The sequence below is a fragment of the Amborella trichopoda genome, chromosome 10 (assembly GCF_054954075.1).
Source record: "Amborella trichopoda isolate Santa Cruz 75 chromosome 10, AtrichopodaSantaCruz75HAP2 v2.0, whole genome shotgun sequence".
Classification (NCBI taxonomy): domain Eukaryota; kingdom Viridiplantae; phylum Streptophyta; class Magnoliopsida; order Amborellales; family Amborellaceae; genus Amborella; species Amborella trichopoda.
Window position 1 is genome coordinate 5,730,582 of NC_142345.1, and position 27,665 is coordinate 5,758,246.

Sequence of the window (27,665 nt, forward strand, 5' to 3'; positions counted from 1 at the left end):
TTACGCAAACATCACGCTGCCCTTATTGTCACTGTTTTATTACTCGTATGCAAGGCTCTCTCTCTGCCATTGCAGGCCCTTTGCAACGAGCTTGTCCTCCCTATTTTTCACAATAACAAAAGCCAAGAACTACAAGAATCCCTTGCTTGTAGCATCATCAACAGTTTGAATTCCATTTTTGCTGGGTTTTGTTCAGATTCGCCAACCTCCCTTATTGTCACTATTTTATTACTCGTATGCAAGGCTCTCTCTCTGCCATTGCAGGCCCTTTGCAACGAGCTTGTCCTCCCTATTTTTCACAATAACAAAAGCCAAGAACTACAAGAATCCCTTGCTTGTAGCATCATCAACAGTTTGAACTCCATTTTTGCTGGGTTTTGTTCAGATTCGCCAACCTCCCTTATTGTCACTATTTTATTACTCGTATGCAAGGCTCTCTCTCTGCCATTGCAGGCCCTTTGCAACGAGCTTGTCCTCCCTATTTTTCACAATAACAAAAGCCAAGAACTACAAGAATCCCTTGCTTGTAGCATCATCAACAGTTTGAACTCCATTTTTGCTGGGTTTTGTTCAGATTCGCCAACCTCCCTTCAGCCATTAAAACCAGAGCTCGAGGTAGGATTTCTGAGGACTTTGAAAAATTGAACTCACTCCTCGCTTTGGGTTAGTACCTTCTCTCTACTTACTCTATCCATTTCCTCTTTCTTTCATTTTCCACTCTCCAAACCCTAAAAATTCTACTCCATAACTAGTGAATCCATTAATATCTCCCACAAAATTTATGTTCTCCATCCTTCAAAAATATTTGCAGTATTGCTTGTAGCCTTCTCAAGCTCTGTGAAATCCAAACTTTAAATTTGAGTTATGCTTACTCGCTGTATTTCCAGAATAACATAGGGCTAAAGATAACACAAATTTGAGCTTTAACGAACTTCTCAGTGAGTAACCCTTGCTCCAGTCATGCTGTTTTGACTTGAGAGGTATTTGTTTTCATTTATCCATTTTGGATGGAATTTGTAGTTCTGGAAACTATCCATTTTTCTATGCGTGTAGTTCATTTTATGAATTGTGTGAGATAAGTAGCGCTTGACTTGATTTGAATTTTGGACCTTGGTTACTTTCTAGGCTGATTAGGCAAATTTACAAGGTTAGAACTAGTAAAAATAGGGCTTCCAATTGTTTTGACAGGTTTATTGTTTGGCTGGATCTTCTGTTGATCATGTGTTTTTTTTTTTCCTTATGCCATCTCTTCTATTGATCTGTTAATTAACTTTGGGTATTTTTGTGATGCTGTTCTTCTCATTGTGATTTGTTTGTTCCATGGGTTTTGTCATTTTGGTCAATTCCCTTACTAGAAAGAGAAATTTCTGTTGAAATAAAACATAGAAATGGGTCAAAACAAACTCAATACGGGATTCTTTTTACCAATAAAAAGAATATGAGAATGTTAAATTGAACTTACTCCTCTCTTTGGATATGACCTCAGTGAGACATAAGCATAAGGGTGTTGGTTTGTTTCTATACTCAAATCGTGTGTGAAATTCTTCATTGATGTGTTTGGCTAAGTTTCTACTTTTATATGCTACATGTCATATTGTCACAGCTGCTGAGTGTTCCAATTTTTTTGTTTGTTTTGTCTTCTTATATTTGCTCTGTGATTGAAAAAACAATGCGTGCTGGGAATTGTCATATTCCTGAGCCAAATTTCTCGATGAGACTTTTATGCTGCTGTTGCATTTTAGGAATGACAACATGTGAATGGATCTTCAATGCATTGTTCTTACCAATTTTATGCATGAAATTTATCATGCTTGAGCTCTACATGTTCATAAATTATCGTAACATTATTTATTGATTGTATTGAACAATTGGAGTACATTGACTGATGCATTTTTTTACACCAGAGAACCACTAACAAATTTGATGTTTATTATTCAATTTTTGTCATGTAAACATGCGTTACATTTGTGTATGCAATGGACTAACTTTTGCACAAGACATTGGTCAATTTTAGGTAAAAAATAATGATAGAAAATCGTGCCATTATCATATATTCTTGCTGATTTTGTGTTGAAACGAATAGGAGTATTATTATAATGATAGTTGTTTTATATCTAGGTCGTATATGTAGAGAGAGTGAGAGCGAGATTGAATCATAATTCGACCTATAAAAATACCGGAAAATATGATCCGAACAGTCTAATATATTTCTTATATTATGAATAACTTGTTCCCCAAAAATATTTTTATTGGCCATGTATTATTACAGAATCATTAACTTATAGAATCAACGGCTAAACTGCATTAACAGCAGACAACCAAAACCCGGTTTTCATCTTCATGGTGCCAAACAGGGTAAAATACCAGTTTTTATATATGCTGGGTTCTTTCAGCAGCCAGCCAAACAGCATTGTGCTTATACATACTAGAATCAACAAAACCACGTATTGAGTGTATTGAGAAAAAACACAGGATTTTTATATCCAATCCCAAACGACCCATTAAGATGTAAGACAAGTTCACTGATAGGGTATTATATTTTTAGAATGGTGGCTACTAGGATGAGTGATTTATGATTTCCATCAAAGAGTCATCTTTCCTTTCTTTTCGTCTTTTTCTTTTGATTGTGAGGGAGAAAGGAAGTTGCAGAACTTGGTTTATCATGGAGTTGTCTGCATCAGATTCAGATAACAGAGCAAGGTGTGAGTAAGATAGTGCAAAGGAGTACCTGATCTCTCCATAGGGCATTGCATTAGATATGTAATGGGGTAGTCATCTGAAGAATGTAGTGCATAATAGAAACAAGGAGTGCATGACTAATTTAATCACTGATTAAGCCTAGTTCACTGTGGTTTGTGTTAAATAATAATAGTAGTAACTTGACTTTACCTTTTCTATCTCTATGTTTAAACCAGCGTTTTAAAAATCGCCGAGTCGAACCGGACTCGCCCGGTTCGACTCGGAATTCACGAAAAAGGGACCGGATCGGTTCAAAAACCGGGAATCGTCCGGTTCTAGAGAGAACCGGACGATTCCGCACAGTGACTCGCCCGATTCACTGTGCGGAATCGGCGAGTCCGTGAAGAACACGGGTTGCACAGTGTTCTTCACGGATTTTTTTCAAATTTGTCATTTTTTGACCATTTTTTTTGTTTTTTTCGGCATGTGATCTGTTTTTCAGGCTGTAAACAGCTTTATTCAGCTTTTTTAACGATTTAATGGTGGAAAAATTGGTTGTTTTTGGATCAAGAAAAATTCGGGGTTTAGGGTTTCCGCCATTTTTGAAATTTCATGCCAAATAGGGCATGAATCTTTCAAAATTTGTAGGCATATTGATCTTAAAGCTGTGAATCAAAAGATTTTGTTACTAATTTGTGAAAATCGTTGAGAAAAACAGACTTTTTTGGAGATTGAAGGCTTCGGTTCACAAAAACAGGTAAGAACTTTGGGTTTTTTTGTTTTTCCGCCATTTGATTTATTTCATGGCATATTTTGAACAAAATGAGTTCAATAATTAGGGTTTTTAATCTTTATTGTGTCTAGTATGATTTAAAATTTTTAATTTTACGTAATCTGGTCAATTACAGCAAGAAATTTGATATGAACAGTGAGATGTCAGGGGAAAAAAATTCCGCTGTTTTTTTTTTTTTTTTTCCGCCTTTTGATTTTGTTTTCATGATATATTAGAAATAATGTGTTAAAAATTTAGGTTTTTGATTCCTTATATTGTTGTTTATCAGAAAATATAGTCAATTGGATGTAATTTATTCACTTGGAGGTGAATTTTTGAGTTAAAATCGCTTATGTAAAACGACTCTGTGAAGAACAAATTTTTTTTTTTTTCTTTTTTTTTTTTTTTTTTTTTTTTTTTTTTTTTTTTTTTTTTTTTTTTGTAGCCCATGATAGAATTTTTTGTAATCTATGATCGAATTTTTTGTAATCCATGATCAAAATGTTTGTTTTTTTTTCTTGTAATCCATGATCGAATTTTATTTTTTATTTTTTATTTTTGTAACCCATGATAGAATTTTTTGTAATCCATGATCGAATGTTTTGTAATCCATGATCGAAATGTTTGTTTTTTTTTGTAATCCATGATCGAATTTTTTGTTTTTTGTTTTTTATGTAACCCATGATAGAGTTTTTTGTAATCTATGATTGAATTTTTTGTTATCCATGATGTATTTGTTTTTTTCTTTTTTAGTAATCCACGATCGAATTTTTTGTTTTTTTTTGTTTTTTTTTTTTGTAATGCATGATCGAATTTTATGTAATCCATGAACGAATTTCTTGTAATCCATGATAGAATTTTCTGTAATCCATGATCGACTTTTTTGTAATCCATGATCGAATTTTATGTAATCCATGATCGAATTTTTTGTAATCCATGATAGAATTTTCTGTAATCCATGATCAACTTTTTTGTAATCCATGATCAAAATGTTTGTTTTTTTTACTTGTAATCCTTGATCGAATTTTTTGTGTTTTTTTTTTTTTTGTAACCCATGATTGAATTTTTTGTAATCCATGATGGAATTGTTTTTTTTTGTTCTTGTAATCCACGATCGAATTTTTTGTTTTTTTATGTTTTTTTTTTTTTTTGTAATCCATGATCGAATTTTATGTAATCCATGATCGAATTTTATGTAATCCATGATCGAATTTTATGTAATCCATGATCGAATTTTTTGTAATCCATGATCGAATTTTTAGAAAATTTATGAATTTTTTTTTTTAATCCATGATCGAACTTTTTGAAAATTTGTTAATTTTTTTTTTAATCCATGATCGAATTTTTTGAAAATTTGCTGTACTTTTTTTTTTTATTTCTTTTTATCCATGATCGAATTTTTTGAAAAATGATGATTTTTCGAAAAGATGTGAAAATCGTGATAAAGTTTTGATTATCATGATGTATTAAACATTTAAACCTAATTTTTAATTTTTATTGTTTGAGTTTGCTGTAATTTTTTTTTTTTTTTTTTTCATGATCGAATTTTTTGAAAATTGATGATTTTCCGAAAAGATGTGAAAATCGTGACAAGGTTTTAATTATCATGAGGTATTAAACCATATTTTAAATTTTTATTGTTAAAGTTTTTGTTGAAAAAATTGTATGTTGATGGATTATTTATGCAAAAAAATGCATGTTATTATATTTTCAATACAAAACTGTATTTTTTTTATTTGTTGTTCATGGATTTTTAAGTTGGAATGACTGATGTTAGCCGGCTCTTTGAAGAATTGTTTTTATTATTAATTTTTTAATGCAAAAAATGTATGTTCTTGATAATTGAGTTGTAGCCATGTTTGGAGCTTGCATTTTGTATTATTCTAAATGTTTGTAATTGATATGTACGAAATATTATTGTCAAAAAAGGTATTTTGCAATAACAAATAACAACGAATATGACTACATGAACTACCGCAACATATTATCACTACATATTGTGATTATTTTTCTTTTTGAACTGTCAGGTTAATTTAAACTTTTTACATCTTAAAACAGTTGAATCATGTCAAGATCTATAGAAGACCCTGCATGGCAACATGGGGTCAGACTTGATCTCAACAAGAAAGACAAAATTATTTGTAATTACTGTCAAAGAGTGATAAGTAGTGGGGTACATAGGTTCAAGCAACACTTGGCAGGGGTTAAGGGAGAAGTTTCTGCATGCACTAGTGTCCCTAGTAATGTAAAAAAACAGATGGTGGCAATTCTTAATGCTAGCAAAGGTAAAAAAATTGCCAAACATAGGATGAATGAGGAGATAGCTAGTTTATATACACCATCAAGCAGGAATGATACAGAAGAGCAATATAATTATGACCTAAAAGAGCAATATAATAATGAGCTGGACATGGCCACAAGATTGAGTTTATATGAACAATATCAGAGGGAATGTGGGTTTAGAATGCCTGGTGGGTCTAGCTCAGACATGCATGGTGGGCCTAGCTCCGATATGCATGGTGGGCCTAGTTCAGATATGCATGGCGGGTCCAGCTCGAGCATGTATGGCGGGCCCAGCTCAAATATGTATGGAGAGGTTGGTGGCAATATGTATCAACAAGAATCAGTTGTTGAAGAAATTGTTTCTAAGTTACCTAGGAGTGCCAGTATTGCAGGTCATGGTCGTAAAGACCCATTTCTCTCAAAGCCTAAGTCACAACAGATGACCTTAAAAGGCATGGTTAAAGGTACAAGAAACATGTTAGGGAGATATGTTGGTAAATGGTTCTACGATAAAGGGATTCCCTTTGATGCAGCCAATAGCCCATATTTTCCACCTATGGTTAGTGCAATCCAGAGAGCCGGGCCCGGGGTAAAACCCCCCACGGCATATGAGCTCAGTGGGCCAATATTAGACGAAGAGGTAGAGGAAGTTAAAAAGTGGATTGAAGAATATAAACAGAGTTGGCCAAGGACAGGAATTACTCTCATGAGTGATGGTTGGTTGAATAAAGTTAGCAAAAAGGAGTTTTTAAACTTCTTGGCCTATTCCCCAAAAGGTACAGCTTTTTTGTCTAGCAAAGACGTATCAGGGACGAAGAAGGATGCAAATTTCTACGTACGACTATATGATCAGATAGTGGAGGAGGTGGGGGATAAGCATGTAGTCCAGTTTATTACGGACAATGCGCGTGCATGTGTTTCTGCAGGCAGCAAGTTGATGGATAAGAGGAAGCATCTAGTATGGACCCCGTGTGCTGCACACAGCATCGATCTTATGTTAGAGGAAATCGGTGAGATCAAAATTGTGAAGGAGACTCTAGATGAAGCAAGGTTGGTGTCGAGATTTATATACAACCACTCGAAAATATTATTTCTGTTTAGAGAACACTCTAAGAAAAAAGAGATAATCAGGCCTGCCATAACCCGCTTTGCGACCGATTACTTAGCTGTGGACTCCATTCGACAATCTGAAGGTGCATTAAAGAGATTGTTTACTTGTGAAGAGTGGTTAAATGACCGCCTCTCGAAGTCCAGTACCGGTATAAAAGTGGACAACATAATCTCAAATAGGTTGTTCTGGTCTCGATGTTCCAGTGTTGTAGAGGCCACTGCCCCTTTGGTCACGGTGTTAAGAATGGTGGATGCTGATAAGAAAGCTACCATGGGTATCCTTTATGAAGGTATTGAGAGGGCGAAATCAGCTATTGGGGAGAAGTGTAATTTTGCTAGCAAAGTGATCGAGATTATAGAAAAGAGGTGGAACACCAAATTCGGACGTCCAATTCATTATGCTGGTAAATATATATTTATATCATTACAATGTTTCAGTTTAAATCATTTTTTTATGAAATTGTAAATGACATTTTTCTACCTATATATTTTTTAGGTTACTACTTCAACCCAAAATTTTTCTATTTGACACCTGAACAACCCCACAAGATTATGGAAGGGGTCAGATACATTATTGCAAGGTTGGAGAGAAGCCATCGAAACCAAGTAGCAGCAATACAAGAGGTATTATTTAATGTTCGGGTAAGAACTTCATTGAGTTGTTATATTTGTGAGGAATAATGCACTAAAACGTAATATATTTGTTTTAGCTTGCTATGTATAGGGATGCTATAGGATCCTTCGGAACTAGACTTGCCAGAAATTCTCGAACTATGATGGATCCAGGTTATCCCCTCGCTAATATTTTGTTTATTCATATATTTAATCTTATGAATTGTTCTTGCCCTTACAATGCTTTTTACATTTTAATCCAGCTGAATGGTGGGAGATATATGGTACTGATGCACCTCACCTAAAGAGGATAGCAATTAAGGTGCTCTCCCAAACATGTTCTGCTACTGGCTGTGAGCGCAACTGGAGTACGTTCCAATGGTTGCACACTACTAGAAGGAATCGACTCGCTTCTGAGAAGCTTCATAAACTAGTCTACGTTCATTATAATTTAAACCTCAGAGAGCGACAAATAAGAAGGAAGCTTGAAGACTATGGGCCGATAGACTTAGACACAATATTTGTCACAGACACAGCAGACCGATGGGTAGTCGAAGAGGAGGAGCCAGTGTTGCACAAGAGAGCGTTCCTTGAGGCTATCGGTGATGAAGATATTGAAGAAACTGATGAGCGGCATGAAAGAGGAAGCAGCCAGCCAATGTATCCACAATATGTCGATGATATTGCACCTAATGAGGGAGAGTGGGAAGGGGGTCTAAGAGAAAATGAGAGAGATGATGATTCTGAGGCCACCCTATCCCAGCCATATTATTCACATATCGAGTCCCAACAGCAACAGTGTAGGGATGAGCACGACAGTGCAGGTGAGCATGAAGGATGGACAAGCTTCGGGGATTTTGGACTGGGAACACAACAAAACACTAACACTCAGGGATTTGGGAATAGTCAGACGCCCGCTAATATCGATGATTCGTTTTTAGATCGAATCAATGAATTGTCAAACGAATTCAATCAATGGCACCAGCGTGACCAAGAAGAACAACAACGTCGTCTATCATTTTATTTTTAGATCGTATGTTATTAATTTTATGCTTTATTGTAGTCCATGTATGTTGATATACTTATTCCATGATAATTCTATGTTTATCCTTTTGTGTGATGTAAATTAAATGTTGAATGGCGGTTCATGCAGGGAAAGAACATATCAATATTCGCATATTCATCCAAAAACATGAAAATTCTTAATGGAGTACCCTCATTTTTTATTGAATTCCTAAAAAACAATATTTATAATGAATTTTAATAATTTTTTCGGATTTTTTTGAAGCTTTATTCTGACCGATTCACCCGATTCCGATCCGGACCGCCGATTCGCCGATCCGGATCGCCGATTCACCGATCCGGATCGGTTTTTGAAAAGCCCGATCCGGGTCACCGATCCGGTTTTTAAACCATTGGTTTAAACTATAAAGCAATATAAATATGATGTCATAATTCTTTATAAATAAAAAGAACTCTTTGGAAATACTGGTGTTGGAACACCATTATCTCATGGATGTAGAAAATGAAAATTGTAAATATCAGTATTTTAAATAACGTTGTCTTGTCAATATTACTTATCATAAAATCTAAATGGTTTCCGGTGGAGAGGCAAAATTGGAAGTCCTCTTCCTGATCAGTTATTACACTTCAGGGATAAGTCATAAAAAATACCCAAAGCATTAAATTATGTTTTCTTATCAGTTGCTTGATAAAGAATTCAAAATTAATGGGATGCTTTTCTTTGAAATTACTTGGTTCCTAGGGATTTTAGTTCATAAATGGCAGAAGTGGTAAGTATTAGTTTGTGTGTTGGATTTTCATTCATAACGATGATTATTTGTTTGTAAAGAATGGAAGTAAATAGTATGATACTAATATATGGTGTTCTAAAGTATATTAGTGTTGAAAGGCGTGTTAAGCTGAGGCGTAAAAAATGAAGCTCAAGGTCTAAGCCTTTCTTAAGTTTGTAGAGAATTTAAAATATAAAAATTAAAGAAAACAAATGATATGGCTTATTGAAAAAGAGATTAAATCGATTTGAGGTTGTCATTTAATTCAGAATCTAAGTGAGATTAAAGTTTACAATTTAAGGCTTATTTGATGTTTAGTAGAAACGACAGTAGTAGGATGATGGATCAGCTTAAAGGGGAGTGAGTTTTTGCTATTTAAATTTTAGTGAGATCTGCTCCAGATGCTAAGGAGTCAGCTGTAAACAGTTTCACTATTTTGAAGCTCCTCTAAAATGCGAAAATTGTGTGCATTTTGGAATTGAAAACAACATTTTCGTTTTTATTTTTTGCTCCAGAATTCCATACTCATGATGCATCTGTTACTCGAGAACAAGCACTTGGCAGGTAAGGATTTAGAAAGTAAGAAAATTGTGAACAGTAGATTTTAGTATCACTATTACTTACATTTAATGTAGTTCTTTTCTTCATCATGGCTTGGTCCATGATCCTTCCTAATAAACCTGTCTTATCCATTAATTGATTAGTTGCTCCCAAGTTATCGAGCATTGATTAGGATCGTCATCTTCTTCAGTTCACTGGAAGTAATTTGGATTTTATTTGTCATGTAGTAAAGCCATTGTCCTTGCAGAAGAGCAAGTTCACACCAGGGACAATATTGGCTTTTGGTGGGAAATGGGTGGGTCCACCCACCTACCGAATGGGCCGACTCAGCCTTGTCTGGTTCGGACCCCTACATATATACCCAAAAAATGAGATGGCTTGGGGTGGGAAATGGGTGGGTTGACCCACCTACCGAATGGGCTGACTCAGCCTTGTCTGGGTTCGGACCCCTACATATATACCAAAAAAATGAGATGCCATCTTCACTGCCAACCTGGGTGAGGCGCTGGTCGACCTGGCCAAACTCGATATACAAGTACGTAGCTTACTTATTGAAAATGTACATAGCATATTTTGTATATACTGTTATAATTATTTAATAGTCTTTTATGTCTCGATCCATACCATCCGACCTGCCAATCCAGTCTCACTTGGACCCCATTCGGTTGAGTTTGGGTCGGGATTGACCCAGACATTTACGGCCCTAATATTGAATTACATTCTTTTTGTTCTTGGATCCCCAAAATTTCTGACTATTGCTTCATTCGTCAGCAATCTCATCAATGGAACCCATGGTGGGCTCTATATGTTAACGTGATAACTTTTGCTAATGTCCATGTAATCTTTCATTGCATGCTTTTCATTTCCCTAACAATCGATGATAATCACAATTGTCTTTTGTCTTTTCCTTTTTCCTTTTCCCCTTTTTCTTTTCCATTTGCCCATACAAAGGCAGCTCATATCCCAATGGCCATAAGTAAAGAATGGAAGGTGGGCTCACTTTTGCTATTGTGTACTTTGCTCTATGTAATTTCAATTTTGTCACATAGGGCATACATGCCTACTCTTCTCAGTGTTTTCATTTGGTTCTAACAGAGGGCTTTTCATTTTTCTAATTAATATGTTGTCGAAAAATATGTGAATTGAATCCTTATCCATTAGAACGTAGACATTTCGTGTTTTTTTTTTTTTTGGGGTAATTCAGTATGGAAGATAGGGCCCTACCTTTTTTATCTTTAAATGGTTTAGGGACCCGTTGGATAACATGAAGTTATTGAGAAGAAGATGGAACTTACCTGTTGCTATTCATGTTTTGTGTTTGTTAACAAATGATAAGATAAAAAAAAAGAACTGCATTTTATTGTTCATGTTCCCACCTTTACTCATAAAAAAAGTTCCGTAGAAAACCACGGAACTTGAAAAGGGAAGTTTTATTTGTAGTTCGTCCGAAAGAAAGACCTCGCTGCCCATCCCTCGTCTCACCGCTCTCCTCCCTCCTGCACACAAGCTCATCCCTACCGCTAACCGGACCAGGTACTCTCTCTCAATCCTCTTGACTCTCTCTGAAACCCTAACCATATCACTCTCTCGCTCCCTCTTTCCTACTCTCTAAGCGGCTGCTAAAACCTTCATGGTTTCTGAGCTTCTTCACTTCAATATATGAAGCTTCAAAACCCTAATCCATGGAAAATAGCAATGTGTATAAAATAGTTTTATTTTCAAATGAGGTGAATATACTAATTATAAATACCTGGTGTTACTTAGCTCTCTGCCATGGCTCTCTGCTACTGCTTCTTCAAGTTTGAAACCCTGTTTTTCTTTTGGTTTTGTGCAGCTAGGGTATCATCTGCTGTAACAAAAGCATGGTCCCTTTCATGAACCCTCAGTCTTCTCTTCCCAACAAGGTATTTTCTGCGATATCTTTTGTTATTTTGCAAGTTTAGAGATTAATTGTTTTCTTCTGTGTTCTGCTGTGATTTTTTTTTTAATTTTTATCATTTTGGATATATGACTGTATCATTCTTTTGATTATTTTTTATACTAGGATTTTCATTTAGCTTGCAAGTTTTATATACCAGTTACTATCTGTGCTTCTCTGTAAAACTAGTCTTTACTTCTCTGTAAAGCCAGTCTTTGTAGTTTCTCTCTTTATCTCTCTCTCTCTCTCTCTCTCGCTCTTTACACTGCAAATCCAGTATTTCCACTTATTATTTCTCTCTACTCTGAAAAACCAAATTTGTACTCTCTGCTCCTCTGTAGTTGACTCTCTCTCTCTCTCTTTCTCGCTGTAATCCTGGTTTTTTGGCTTTCTCAAAATTTGCTCTCTTTCTCTCTGTTGTACAATGATACATCCTCTAATGTTTTGCTTTGTTCAAGCGAAAACAGTAGGAAATGATGCCCTGGCTCAAATATTGGTAATCCCCAACCTGCACAATTTTACAGTAATCAGGACAGTAGTTTCATCTCTCATTCATGATCCAACCCTTAATAATTTAGCTTTCACTAGCTTGCAACCAATTATACAGAATCTTCCCATCCAAAATCATGTCCTGAGCCATAAATTTCCAGCGAACTTCATCGCGCCAAGCCTTAATTTTCATAACCCACTCAATAATCAAAACCCTAATTTCGTGAACCCGCTTGCCCATAACCATTTAGTGATGATTCCAAATAGAGCTCAGACATTACCTTCTAATCATATGCCTAATGCATTTGCTAATGGCATAAGTTACCCAGTTCAGTTTGCTAATCCGAATGGGTTTCATAACCAACCACAAGTTAGCGCTTATGCTGCTAATCAAATCCCACAATGTCCTCAAAATCCATTAATCCTGGGACTACTTTTACTGTAGATCCTTCTCATCCTTTTTTTTGTCCTCATCCACAAAACAATCCTTTGATAGTGGGTTGCCCTTTTTGTCCTCATCCACAAAACAATCCTTTGATAGTGGGTTGCCCTGCATTAGGAAACTTCCAACCTCTAACAAGCTCTTCAAACCATGTGAACAGTGGTTCTTTTGAGATTCTCAGCTTTGAATGAGAATACCCTATCAAAACTTCCATCAATTAATATTGCCTAACTTGCCCTTGCAAAGTAATGTATGCCCCATAATCTGGGTCAAAATGCGATAGGAGTTCCTGGCATTGTGTTCTCGCAGCTGAATACCTGTGTACGAATTTGCATAAATATGTATATAGTTATATGTATGTGTCTAGTGTGTGTGAGGTGTGCATGTATACACATGCACATTCCACAGGTTTTGGGTTTTCTACCTGTTAAGAAATTCCTATTGTTTGTGTGGATGAGGAAATTTATTCCTTTAGATGCAATGTTGTGTCTCTACTGAGAAAGTATGCAATATGTTCACAACATTTTTAAATCAATTCTCACACTCTCTCAATCCTTTAAAAATGGATGAGATGTGCCTTTTCTCCGCACAAAGTTCTTCAAAATTTTTGATCAACTTCAAGCAGAGGAAAGAATGACACAGCCCAGCCATCACTTTCCGCATCTGATGGCTAAGACGTAGTTTATGTAGGAAAGTTTAGTGCACTCATTGTATAGTTTCCCATCATTAACTCCTATTTGTTTATATTGAAAATGGTGTCATGAATTTCATTCTCATCCTGACAATCACTTTCATTCTGCCTCCATCATGTTTTCATACCAACTCTTGTTTGATTGTTTTTGGGGGAATTATGAAAATATATGTGAATAGTCAATTAGATGCTTTGAATGCATAATTGAAGAAATCATATTGTTTTTGGGGAAATTACAAAAATATATGTGTATACTTGAGTAATGAATAATGCGTAAATTTTTTTTTTAGAATTTCCTAATCTTCTAGCATTTTATAAAACACAGGTATTTAGAAGAACTTCCAATTTCCAGGGAACATTTACCTTTCAGTTATCAAACATGGCCTAGGGGTGCATTTGAGAACAGGAAGTTAGGGAGAAGAAGATGGAACTTACTGTTACTATTCATGTTTTGTATTTGATAAAAAATGGTAAGATAAAAAAAGAACTTCATTTTACTATTCATGTTCCCACCTTTACTCATAAAAAAAGTTCCGTGGAAAACCACAGAACTTGAAAAGGAAAATTTTTATTTGTAGTTCAAGCGAAAGAAAGACCTCGCTGCACTGGCACCTCGCTGCCCATCCCTTGTCTCACCAGGCTCCTCCCTCCTCCTGCACACCAGCTCGCCCCTACCACTAACTGGACCAGGTACTCCCTCTCTCTCTTTCTCTTTCTCTCTTAAACCCTAACCATATCACTCTCTTGCTCCCTCTTTCCTACTCTCAAAGCGGCTGCTAAACCCTTCATGGTTTCTGAGCTTCTTCAGTTCAAGGTATGAAGCTTCAAAACCCTAATACATGGAGAATAGCAATTAAACCGTATAAAATAGTTTCTTTTTCAAATGAGGTGCATATTCTAATTATAAATACCTGGTGTTAGTTAGCTCTCTGCCATGGCTCTCTGCAACTGCTGCTTCAAGTATGAAAACCCCGTTTTTTGTTTTTTGGCAGCTAGGGTATCATCTGCTGTAACAAAAGCATGATCCCTTTCATGAAGCCTCAGACTTCTCTTTCCAACCAGGTATTTTCTGCGATATCTTATATTATTTTTCTAAGTTTAGAGATTAATTGTTTTCTTCTGTGTTATGCTGTGATTTTTTTAATTTTTATCATCTTGGATGTATGATTGTATTGTTCTTTTTATTATTTTCGATACTTTAGATTTTCATTTCGATTGCAAGTTTTATATACCAATTACTATCTGTGGTTCTCTGTAAAACCAGTTTTTGCTTCTCTGTAAACCAGTCTTTGTAGTTTCTCTCTCTCTCTCTCTCTCTCTCTCTCTCTCTCTGTAATCGAGGTTTTTTGACTTTCTGAACATTTGCTCTCTTTCTCTAATGTTTTGCTTTGTTTATGCGACAACAATAGGAAATGATGCCCAGCTCAAATATTGGTAATACCCAGCCTGCACAATTTTACAACAATCGAGAGAGTAATTTCATCCCTAATTCATGTTCCAACCTCTAATAATTTAGCTTACACTAGCTTGCAACCAAATATACAGAATCTTCCCATCCAAAATCATGTCCTGAACGATCAATTTCCAGCGAACTTCAGTGCTCCAAACCTTAATTTTCATAACCCACTCAATAATCAAAACCCTAATTTCCAGAACCCGCTTGCCCATAACCCTGTAGGTGTCGTTTGGATACCTGGAAATATAGTCTCTGAAATATATTACTGGCGTAATACATTACGTGCAAATGGATTGTTACTGTTTGGGTAGTATTTAGATGCAACCTGGGAAATACATTGCTACTGTTTGGCTGTTTAGAAGAAATATGGGAAATGCATTACCAACATTTTACAAGCAATTGACTATAAACTATCATTTCTTCTTTTTTGTCACAAAATTCTATTGAAATGCAGAATTAAAGTCATCATCCCATTCCAAAAAGATTTTCTAATAATAACATCATCACCATTCCAGAGAGAGAGAGAGAGAGAGAGAGAGAGAGAGAGAAATAAAGGTATTAATAATCACCATTCCAAAGATAGAGAGAGTGCAAAGTATTGATCTTAATCATCGTCATTTTAAAGAGAGAATGAGAACGTGAAATAAAATTGTCATTGTTCCAACAAGATATACTAATGTTATCATACTCTGTTTAATTTTAGCAGTATCATGTATCATACTCTGATAATTTCAGCAGCATGTAGCTCACCTTGATAAAAAGAATGCACCGAAATTCATATAAGAGAGTATCAAAATAATTCACTGTTGTTCATATCAAATATAGCCTAAACTCCAAAGAAATTTCCTAAATTGTAGAGAGAGAGAGCCCATATCAGGATTCAAAAAAAAAGCTCGAAAAACTCAAGAGAGAGATTACCAAATAATGAATCATACAAAACTCTCAAAAGAAATTCCACAGAGAGATACCCACACAAAAAACAATTATCATATAACCAAAACCGAAAAAAAAAAACGATTGACCTTATGAAATAAATATTGGTAACTACTGTGTGATAACCCCATGATCAAGATTTCTTAAACCTTTCATAAATTATTGATTTTATGTAAACTAAAACAACAAGAACAAGCCAAATCAACCTATAATTTTACTTATTTTATGGAAACTAGAGTAACAAAGAACGAACCAAATCAACCTAATCTTACCTGCTCAAATTAACCCCTTTGGCCTGTAAAATATTTACTGTTGTAAGAATCTTTTACCACAAAATCCTACTTTTATAGGGCATTAAAAATGAAAGCCCTAAATTTTTTAGGGCAGACTTATGTCATAGAAAAATAGGTAAAACCCTAATTTTTTAACAGAGAGAAAGAGAGACAAATTGCTCTTACTTGGACACGATAAGAGAGAGATGTTGACTTCGAATAGGGTGAGAGAGGTTGCTCCAAGAGATAGAGAGAAAGGCAGCTACTTTGCTTGAGGTTTTTCCAAATTTGTTGCTATGTGAGAGAGGTAAAAGATTTGCTCGCAGAGGTCACCCGCATGGCTCTCTTATAGAGAGAGAGCACAGAGAAGGGAGGCTTGAAGAGGGACAGAGAACAGAGGCTGAGCGAGCAGCGAAGGGATTTGGGGAAATGGCACTTAACCAATTACCCGTCGTGCCCCGTAATTGATGTTTTAGCTATCTCGCGCGTAATAGTTTTCATGGTATTTGAGAAAATGGTGCGTAATCTAATTTCATTTCCTTACTGTTTAGGTGTACCCAAACACTGAAAATGCTAGGTTTCCTTGTTATCTGTTTCTTTGTAATGGATTTTCAGGTATTCAAAATGAAAATCGATTACACGCCATTTCCTCAAATACCGTGAAAACTATTACGCGTGGGATAGCTAAGAAATCAATTACGGGCACGACGGGTAATTGTTTACGCGTCATTTCGCCAAATCCCTTCACTCTTAACTCTGCCTATCTTCTCTGTCCCTCTTCGAGCCTCCCTTCTCTATGCTCTCTCTCTCTACAAGCAAGCCGTGCAGGGAACCTCTACGAGCAAATCTGCTACCTCTCTATCGGAGCAACAAACTTGGAGCAACCTCAAGCAAAATTGTTGCCTTTCTCTCTCTTGGAGCAACTAACTTGGAGCAACCTCTCTAACCCTATTCGAAGTCAGCATTTGTCTCTTTTACCGTGTCCAAGTAGGAGCAATTTCTCTCTCTCACTATCTCTCTCTCTGTTAAAAAATTAGGGTTTTACCTTCTTTTTTTTGTCATAAATCTGCCCTAAAAAATTTAGGGCTTTAATTTTTTCTGATGCCTTACAAAAATAGGTTTTAGTGGGTAAAAGATTCTTGCAACAGTAAACATTTTACAGGCCAAAGGGGTTGATTTGAGCAGGTAAGATTAGGTTGATCTGGTTCGTTCTTTGTTATTCTAGTTGCCATAAAATCAGTAAAGTTATAAGTTGATTTGGCTCGTTCTTGTAATTTTAGTTTATATAAAATCAGTAATTATGAAAGGTTTCAAAAATTTTGATCATGGGGTTATCACATAGTAGTTTACCAATATTTATTTCATAAGGTCAAGAGTTATTAGCTATAGTGAATATTGGTGATTTGAACATCTTGTAACGAGAGCAACAAATTCGTATTGTTTGGATCAGTGAATTTCTCTATAAAAGTTTCTATTGTTTGATGCCCTAAATGTATGTCAACAATCAGCAATCTGTGGCAAAGATAGAATTTTTTTTGGGTATTTTTTTTTGTGTATTTGTTGTCTCTTCTCCACTTACCAGATTTCATAGATAAAAATCTTTGTTAGCTCCTGTTGTAGGATAAAAATGTTAAATTATTCTTACTTATGTTTGCTCTTGATCACCCATCATGGCTGTTAAATTTATTAGCCATTAGCATCGTCGTTACATTAACTCCAATGCATTCAAGTATTTAAAATAACCGGATTGTCTCTTCGTGGCCCTCATTCATAACCACTTCGTTGAAAAATGACTAGTTTATATATATGTATCTGTTTTGTGATTGCTATTGGGATTTTCTTTAGGTCTTATAGAGTGATCAATCTTTTCCCATGGTGAGTAACAATCAAAACCTCAAGCGTGAAGTAAAGATGAAAATAGCCGGATCACTTGTTGCAGCTGGTAGTACTTTAGCTATATCAGGTGCTATTCTAGCGACCTATGTGCATAATCATCTGCACCAAAGCATAATTCAATTGGTACAAAGTACTATAAAACGATAATTACCTCCACTGAGGTGGACTGTCGAAACCAGATTAGAATGAGTAAAAGAGCTTACTTTATGTTGAGGAATTTTTGTTTTCGAATTGCTATACTTACTCTCTAACACACACAAATACATTCTCTCTATCTTTTGGTGGATGATAATGAATTTCTCTATCAATTTCTATATCTATGATAACATTAGTAAATCTTGTTGGAACAATGACTATTTTATTTCACGTTCTCATTCTCTCTTTAAAATGGTGATGATTAAGATCAATAGTTTGCACTCTCTTTATCTTTAGAATGGTGATTATTAATACCTTTATTTCTCTCTCTCTCTCTCTCTCTCTCTCTAGGATGGTGATGATGTTATTATTAGAAAATCCTTTTGGAATGGTGTGATGATGACTTTAATTCCACATTTCAATGGAATTTTGTGACAAAAAAGAAAGAAATGATAGTTTACAGGCAAGTGCTGGTAAAATGTTGGTAATGCATTTCCCATATTTCTTCCAAACATGGCCAAACAGTAGCAATGTATTTCCCAGGTTGCATCTAAATACTACCCAAACAGTAACAATCTATATGCAGGTAATGTATTACATAGTAATGTATTATGCCAGTAATATATTTTACAGACAATATATATCCAGGTATCCAAACGACCCCGTCGTGATGATTCTAAATAGAGCTCAGACAGTACCTTCTAATCATATGCTTTTGCTAATGGCATAATTTACCCAATTCTGTTTGCTAATCCGAATGGGTTTCATAACCAACCACAAGTTAGCGCTTGTGCTGCTAATCAAATCCACAATATCCTCAAAATCCCATTAATCCTGGGACAACTTTTACTATAGATCCTACATTTGTCCCTCATCCACAAAACAATCCTTCGTTACTGGGTTGCCCTGCCTTGGGAAACTTCCAACCCCTCGCAAGCTCTTCAAACCATGTCAACAGTTTCTTTTGAGAATTCTCAGCTTTGTATGGGAATACCCTATCAAAACTTCCATCAATTAGTATTGCCTAACTTGCCCATGTAAAGTAATGTCATTATGCCCCATAATCTTGGTCAAAATGTGATAGGAGTTCCAAGCAATGTGTTCTTGCACCTGAATACCTATGTACGAATTTGCATAAATATGCATATATTTACATGTATCCGTCTAGAGTGTGTGGACGTGTGCATTTATTCACACAAGCACATTCCACAGGTTTTGGGTTTTATGAGTGTGGATGAGGGAATTTAATCCTTAGGATGCAATTTTGTATCTCTAATGAGAAAGTATGCAATCTGTGCACAACATTTTTAAATCAATGCTCACACCCACTCAATCCTTTAGTTGTGGATGTAATGGATGAGATGTTTCTTTTCTCCACACAAAGTTTGTCAAAATTTTTGATGGACTTCAAACAGAGGAAAGAATGACACAGCCCAGCCATCACTTTCCCCATCTGATGGCCAAGACATGAGTTTATGCAGGAAATTTTAGTGCACTCGTTTTATAGTTTCCCATCATTAACTCCTATTTGTTTATATTAAAATTTGTGTTATGAATTTCATGCTCATCCTAACAATCACTTTCATTCTGCCTCCATCATGATTTCCTGTCAACTCTTGTTCTATAGTTTTAGGGGAAATTATGAAAATATGTGTGAATAGTCAATTAGATGCTTTGAATGTATAATTGATGAAATCAGATTGTTCTTGGGGAAATTATGAAAATATATGTGTATACTTGAGTAATGAATGATGTGTATTTTTTTTTTTTTGGATTTCCTAATCTTCCAATGCATTATCAAACACAAATACTTGGATCTTCTTTAACATTTCAGCAAGTTATCAAATACGGAAACCCAACTTTTTACAGTAATTTCTTTCTTCCCAGCAAAGAAGAACTTCCAATTTTCAGGGAACATTTACCTTCTAGTTATCAAACAGGCCCTAGGGGTGCGTTTGATAATAGGAAGTTAGGGAGAAGAATACTATTCATGTTTTGTGAAATGGTGTGATACAAAAAGAACTTCATTTTACTGTTCATGTTTCCACCTTTACTCAAAAAAAAAGGTTCCGTGGAAAACCACAGAACTTGAAAAGGGAAGTTTTTATTTGTAGTTTGTCTGAAAGAAAGACCTTATTGCCTTGGCACCTCGCTGCCCATCCCTCATCTCACCACACTCCTCCATCCTTCTATAGACCAGCTTGCCCCTATCGCTAACTGGACCAGGTTCTCTCTCTCTCCTGTCGTCTCTCCCTAAAACCCTAACCGTATCACTCTCTTGCTCCCCTTTCATACTCTATAAGTGGCTGCTAAAACCTTCATGGTTTCTAAGCTTCTTCACTTTTTTTTGGTTTTGTGCAGCTAGGGTATCATCTGCTGTAACAAAAGCATGATCCCTTTCATGAACCCTTAGTCTTCTCTTCCCAACCGGGTATTTTCTGCTATATCTTTTATTGTTTTGCCAAGTTTAGAGATTAATTGTTTTCTTTTGTGTAATGCTGTGTTTATTTATTTATTATTATTATTATTATCATTTTGGATATATGATTATCATTCCTTTGACTATTTTTGATACTAGGATTTTCATTTAGCTTGAGTCGCAGCGGACTCGCCCGAGTCGGCACGGGAATCGGTTACCACGTGCCGATTCCAGTGTAAAACTGGAAACCACCCGGTTCTAGAACGAACCGGCCGGTTCTGCACAGTGAACCGCTTGTATGATGTCATACACGGGTGAAAATCACCGGTATGACGTCACATAGCGAGTTAACACGTGCCAAAACACCAATTCTCCATAGTCCACTTGCGCAAGACTACCATCACCCACCGGCCGCGCGTGGATGGCAGCCTCGGGCACACGCGCACAAACCTTTAGAAACTTACAAACCAATTTATAGATGCAAAACTAAAACTTGTTGTTGGTTGTGGGATAATTCCCACGGTGCGTTAAATTACGACGGAATTTGGATAAATACTATTAATGTAGAAAACAATTACACTTGCGCTGATGTGGCGGAGTGGTTATCACTTCCAAGGTAGAGCCTTCACATTTCTAGTTCGATTCCGCCTTGGACACATTTTATTTTATTTTTGTTGACAACAAAAATAAGCAGAAAATAAATTTTAAAAAAAAAAATTTATTTTTTTTGAAATTTCTCTTTCTATTAGCAATCGTTTTTACTAAATTTATTCTATAAATCTAAAAAATTATTTTTTTTAAAGAAATTTATTCCATTTGCAATCTCTCTCTTTCTATTAACAATCTCTTTTACTAAATTTTTTCTAGAAATCTAAAAAATTAAAATTTTGAAAAATTAAAGTATTCTTTCGAAAATTGGTATGCATTCTAATAATTTTTAACCAAATTTTTATTTTATTTATTAATTTTTGCCTTATAAATCATGTAATTTATTATCTTTCTTACAGTTCTCAATAATACATTTTAAATTAGATCGTATTACAAAATATTTTAGATTTGTTATTATATGTATAATAAAATAATTAGAAAATTTAAACCAACAATTTTAATTTCAGCATATAACATTATAGTTAGTTAGGTTGTAATAAATTTGGATTATAGTTAGTTAGCTTGTAATAATTTGGGTTTTTTTAGGGGATTAGGGCTTTCCGTCAATTTTTTCCGTCAATTTGAGATTTTGATGGCAATTTTTTATTGATGAAATCTACTATTTATAGTAGTCCATGTATGATTATATATTTTATCCATGATGATTATATGATTTTTCTTAAGTGTGATGTAAATTTAATGGTTAACATAAGTTTATACAGAGAAAAAGCATATCAATATTCACAAATTGATGAAACAAGTGAAAGTTAACAATGGAGTACCCTCATTTCTTATTGGAGTCCTAAAATATGATATTTATAATTAATTGTAATAATTTTTTTGGATTTTTTAGGGCTTAATCCAATCGAGTCGGACGATTCCCCATCCGGATCGTCGATTCACCGATCCGGATGGGTTTTTGAAGTGCCCGATCCAGGGCACCGAACCCTTATTTAAATCACTGCTTGTTACTATCTGTGCTTCTCTGTAAATCCAGTCTTTGCTTCTCTGTAAAACCACTCTTTGTAGTTTCTCTCATTCTCTCTCTCTTTGCAAATCCAGTTTTTCCACTTGTTATTTCTCTACTCTGAAAAACCAAATTTGTACTCTCTCTGCTCCTCTGTAGTCATTCTCTCTCTCCCTCTTGCTGTAATCTAGGTTGTTTGGCTTTCTCAAATTTGCTCTCTTTCCCTCAGCTGTACAATGATGCATATACCCTAATGTTTTGCTTTGTTCATGCAAAAACAATGGGAAATGATGCCCGGCTCAAATATTGGTAATCCCCAGGCTGCACAATTTTACAGTAATCGAGACAGTAATTTCATCCCTCATTAATGTTCCAATACTTAATAATTTAGCTTTCAGTAGCTTGAAACCTAATATACAGAATCTTCCCATCCAAAATAATTTCCTGAATCATCAATTTCCAGCGAACTTCAATGCTCCAAACCTTAATTTTCATGACCCACTCAATAATCAAAACCCTAAATTCCAGAACCCGTTTGCCCATAACCCTTGATGATGATTCCAAATAGACCTCTGACATTACCTTCTAATCATATGCCTAATGCTTTTATCTACTGCCATAAGTTACCCAGTTCAGTTTGTTAATCCGAATGGGCTACAAAACCAACTACATGTTAGCGCTTGTGTTGCTAATCAAATACCACAATGTCCTAAAAATCCCTTCAATCCTGGGACTACTTTTACTGTAGATCCTTCTCATCCTACTTTTGTCCTTCATCCACAAAACAATCCTTCGATAGTAGGTTGCCCTGCCTTATGAAACTCCCAACCTCTAACAAGCCCTTCAAACCATGTCAACAGTGGTTCTTTTGAGAATTCTCAGATTTGTATGGGAGTACCCTATCAAAACTTTCATTAATTAGTATTGCCTAACTTGCCCATGAAAATGTTGTTATGTCCCATAATTTGGGTCAAAATGCGATAGGAGTTCCAGGCAATGTGTTCTCGCAGCTGAATACCTGTGTACGAATTTGCATAAATATGCATATAGTTACATGTATGCGTCTAATGTGTGTGGAGGCGTACTTGTATACACACATGCATATTCCACAAGTTTTGGGCTTTATACCTGTTAAGAAATTCCTATTGTTTCTGTGGATAAGGAAATTTATTACTTAAGATGCAATGTTGTATCTCTAATGAGAAAGTATGCAATATGTGCGCAACATTTTTAAATCAATGCGCACACCCTCTCTATCCGTTGGTTGTGGAAAGTAATGGATGAGATGTGTCTTTTCTCCCCACAAAAGTTTTCAAAATTCTTGATCGGCTTCAAGCAGAGGAAAGAATGACACAGCTCAGCCATCACTTTCCCGATCTGATGGTTAAGACGTGAGTTTATGTTGGAAAGTTTAGTGCACTCATTGTATAGTTTCCCATCATTATCTCTTATTTGTTTATGTTTAAATTGGTGTTATGAATTTCATTCTCATCCTAACAATCACTTCTATTTTGTCTCCATCATGATTTCATGTCAACTCTTGTCTGATTGTTTTTGGGGAAATTATGAAAATATATGCGAATAGTCAATTAGATGCTTTAAATGCATAATTGATGAAATCAGATTGTTTTTGGGGAAATTATGAAAATATGTGTATACTTGAGTAATGAATAATGCGTAATTTTTTTTTCTTGAATTTCCTAATCTTCCAGCACATTATCAAACACAAGTACTTAGATCTTCTTTAACATTCCAGCGGGTTATCAAACACAGAAACCTGGAACTTTTTAGAGGAACTTCTTTCTTCCCAGCAAAGAAGAACTTCCAATTTCCAGAGAACATTTACTTTCAAGTTATCAAACAGTCCCTAAGGGCGCTTTGATAACATGAAGTTAGGGAGAAAAAGATGGAACTTACCTATAGTAATTCATGTTTTGTATTTGATAAAAAATGGTAAGAAAAAAAAACAAACTTCGTTTTACTGTTCATGTTCCCACCTTTACTTATAAAAAAAGTTCCGTGGAAAACCATGGAACTTGAAAAGGGAAGTTTTTATTTGCAGTTCGCCCGAAAGAAAGACCTCAGTGCCCTGGCACCTCGCAGCCCATCTCCATGCTTCTCCCTCCTTCCACATGCCAGCTCGCCAGGTACTCTGGCTCAATCCTGTCGTCTCTCTTTGAAACCCTAACCGTATCACTCTCTTGCTCCCTCTTTCCTACTCTCTAAACGGCTGCTAAATTCTAAGTTTCTTCACTTCAAGGTATGAACCATGAAGCTTCAAAATCCTAATCCATGGAAAATAACAATTAAACCCTATAAAATAGTTTATTTTTCGATTGAGGGGCATATTCTAATTATAAATACCTGGTGTTACTTGGCTCTCTGCCATGCCTCTCTGCAACTTCAAGTTTGACTAACTTTTTCTTTTTCTTTTTTGTTTTGTCCAGCCTGGGTATCATCTGCTGTAACAAAAGCGTGATCCCTTTCATGAACTCTGTCTTCTCTTCCCAACCCTGTATTTTCTGCAATATCTTTTATTATTTTGCTAAGTTTAGAGATTAATTGTTTTCTTCTGTGTTATGCTGTGATCATTTTGGATTTGTGACTGTATCATTCTTTTGATTATTTTTTATACTATGTTTTTTATTTAGCTTGCAAGTTTTATATACCAGTTACTATCTGTGCTTCTCTGTAAAACCAGTCTTTGTGTTCTCTCTCTTTGCCAATCCAGTTTTTCCACTTATTATGTCTCTACTCTGCTCGGAAAAACCAAATTTGTACTCTCTCTGCTCCTCTATAGTCCATGCTCTGTGTCTCTAATCCAGGTTATTTGGCTTTCTCAAAATTTGCTCTCTCTCTGTTGTACAGTGATGCGTCCTCTAATGTTTTGCTTTGTTCATGCGAAAACAATAGGAAATGATGTCCAGCTCAAATATTGGTACTCCCCAGCCTGCACAATTTTACAGTAATCGAGAGTACTTTCATCCCGCATTCATGTTCCAACCCTTAACAATTTAATCTATGGAACAAATTTCACCCAGAACCATTTCAATTTTACCAAAATATAGGGCAAACTAATGGCAAAACTTGAACCCCAAGTTCGGAGAAGATGAGTTTGATATTTTCGCTCAAAACATGTTACTAATTTGCCCATCAAAATCCAAATGGTGTGGTTTTCATAAGGTTGCAACCTTAAACGATCCAATTAACGTGCAACTCTAAATTTTATCATTATCATAAATGTGCTTTTGATATAAAAAATTATTAGGATGGCTTGTGAATCTATTTTCATTTCTAATTATAAAATTTTAAACCCTAAAAATAGTTCAAATCAAGTAGATCTATAAACACATGCAAATCTTGAAAATAGACGGTTTGGATAATGTGTGGTAAGATACACTATTTTGTGGGCTCCAAATTTTTTTTTTTTTATATATTCAAACATCTCAATGTCTAGATGATCAATTAGAGGGTTTTTCAACATCCAAATAACTTTTTATGATGGGTTTTTTAGGTGCATCTTTAATTCTAGGGAAATTATCATAAATATATTTTAATTTTTGTCTCTTTAGAAAAAATAACTTTTAACTTTCGTAAACCTCATTTGCATCATTTTTTTTCAATTTTCAGTGTTTTTTTACTAAAATAACCTTCATAGTAGTTGTATTACCATGAAGGCACCGTAAAAACCAATCCATGTTATATGGTATTGTAAGTACCATAAAAATTAATTCATGTTATACGGTATTTTAAGTATTATAAAAATTAACCTATGTTATCCGGCATTTTAAATAGCGTAAAAATTAACCTATGTTATATGATTCTCAAAAGGTGGTAAACCTTTTTCTCCTGTTCATATTTATTTTTGTCATCTCTCTATTATTATTATTATTATTATTATTATTATTATTATATATTTTTATCTTCTTTTCCTCTCTAAATTTTTTTTAATATTTATCTATTCTTTCTCTCTCTAAATCTTCTCTTATTAACGATCTTTCTCTCTCTATTTCATCAACTCAACAAACACGATTCCAACGTGATACAAATCTGATTCCGATGAAAGAGATAAATATAAACAGGATATGAAAGTGCCATATAACATCGGTTAGTTTTTATAGTACCTATTACATGGGTTAGTTTTCACGGTACTTCAAATGTCGTAAAACATGAGTTAGTTTTTACGGAACTAAAAATGTCATATAACATTTTAGTTTTTACAGTACATCAAGTACTGTAATTGTGTTTCACGGTAATACGACTATCGTAAAGGTTATTGAAGACTATTTTGGTTGTGGGCGATGTTTCTGAAAGTTAAATATTTTTTTTCTAAATTGATAAAAATTAAAGTATATTTGTGATAATTTTCTAAATATCCAAAATTGTATAAACTCTTTTCAAATTTAAAAAAAAAGACACCTAATTTCACCCCAAATCTATAAGCACCTTTCTCTAGTCTTCCTGTGATTGGTCTGCGTTCCTAATTCCTAACACTTGGATTCCAAATTTTAGTTTTATAGAGCATATTTTCCACCACGCGCAGTGTCCTTGGATTCTAATAAGATTGGGTTAGAAGAGGGATTGGATTTTAAGAAGAAGATTGTAACTGGGGGCCGGACCAGACCACCTAAATACGAGTAGGACTAAGCGCGGGCCAATGCGCTCCAACAGGTAAGCCATTGGGCCACGTGGTTGTGAGTAGGGCTCGGTAGGGGTGGGGTGGCAACGGGTGGGGTTGGGTTTGGGTCCAGGCCTGGACCCAAAAACAATGATATGGGAATCTTACCCGACCTAACCCGAATTCATCGAACCTGGACCTAGACCCGATCCAAAATTAAAATATCTATGTATTTAACTATATTTAAATATACTTCATAAATTGAGACCTTAAAAATATTATCGGATCTAGACCTGAATAGTGTTTAGGTCCAAGATATGGACCTAGACCCGACCAGACCGGTCCAATTTTTGGACCCATATTCAGACACAAATCGGGTCTACCCCTCAAGACTCGGGTTTGGATCCATTGCCACCCCTAAGTGGAAGGTATGCTTGGTGCAATGCCCTCCGGCCCTTTGGGGTCCAAGTTGCGAACCCGTGCCATGGCTAGGGATAGGTAGCCCTGGCCTGGCCAAGTCCAGCTGGTTGCCAGTCCTACAGAAGAGTAGATGGTGTTTATCTACATGTACTTGATTCTCAGTTTAGTTCTTCAATTTGAGCCTAAACCCACATTTGGTCTCTCAGCAATGAGACAAAAAACTAGGTTTACAGAACTATGATTTTGAAAGTTATGTCATGACAATAACCCGTAGTATTTGTCCTGTACAAATTATCAATATAGTCGATCTCAAAAACTAATAATAATAATAACAAAAATTGTATGCATACTATGTGCCAAAAAAAATAATGTCCCAAGATTGAATAGACAATCTAATATTTGAATGGTCACATCAAAGTAGTCTTTTAAAACATGGATCGATGGAATGGATCGTCCAACCACCGATCTCTATCTAGATTGGACGAATTACCAATCCAACAAGATTGAAACTAATTGAGGAAAAGGCTTTTTAGGGTTGAAAATGCTTAAAA

General features: G+C 35.3%; 2 protein-coding genes across 2 annotated transcripts in view; both read left to right on the forward strand.

The window, feature by feature from the left end:
• Positions 1-24,826, forward strand: part of LOC110007385 (uncharacterized) — a 59,874-nt gene extending 35,048 nt beyond the window's left edge. The window contains exons 12-19 of the mRNA XM_088849416.1: positions 11,213-11,343; positions 11,645-11,714; positions 13,676-13,820; positions 13,929-14,040; positions 14,343-14,412; positions 20,404-20,473; positions 24,139-24,336; positions 24,524-24,826. Of these exons, the coding sequence (XP_088705542.1) occupies positions 11,213-11,343; positions 11,645-11,648 (135 nt within the window). The 3' untranslated portion in view covers positions 11,649-11,714; positions 13,676-13,820; positions 13,929-14,040; ... (2 more) ...; positions 24,139-24,336; positions 24,524-24,826. The remainder of the gene's footprint in view (positions 1-11,212; positions 11,344-11,644; positions 11,715-13,675; positions 13,821-13,928; positions 14,041-14,342; positions 14,413-20,403; positions 20,474-24,138; positions 24,337-24,523) is intronic.
• LOC148780023 (uncharacterized) lies at positions 3,837-8,582 on the forward strand. Its single transcript, XM_088849415.1, has 4 exons — positions 3,837-7,248; positions 7,341-7,468; positions 7,555-7,630; positions 7,720-8,582. Exons 1-4 carry the CDS (start codon positions 5,517-5,519, stop codon positions 8,484-8,486), a joined length of 2,703 nt encoding a protein of 900 aa, XP_088705541.1. The 5' UTR covers positions 3,837-5,516; the 3' UTR covers positions 8,487-8,582.
• Positions 24,827-27,665: the final 2,839 nt, after the last annotated feature.

Coding starts and splice junctions, on each gene's coding strand:
- LOC148780023 (XM_088849415.1), top strand. CDS start 5,517: ATGTCAAGATCTATAGAAGACCCTGCATGGCAACATGGGGTCAGACTT. Junction 7,469..7,554: donor AAGTAGCAGCAATACAAGAG/GTATTATTTAAT, acceptor TATTTGTTTTAG/CTTGCTATGTATAGGGATGC. Junction 7,631..7,719: donor TCGAACTATGATGGATCCAG/GTTATCCCCTCG, acceptor ATTTTAATCCAG/CTGAATGGTGGGAGATATAT.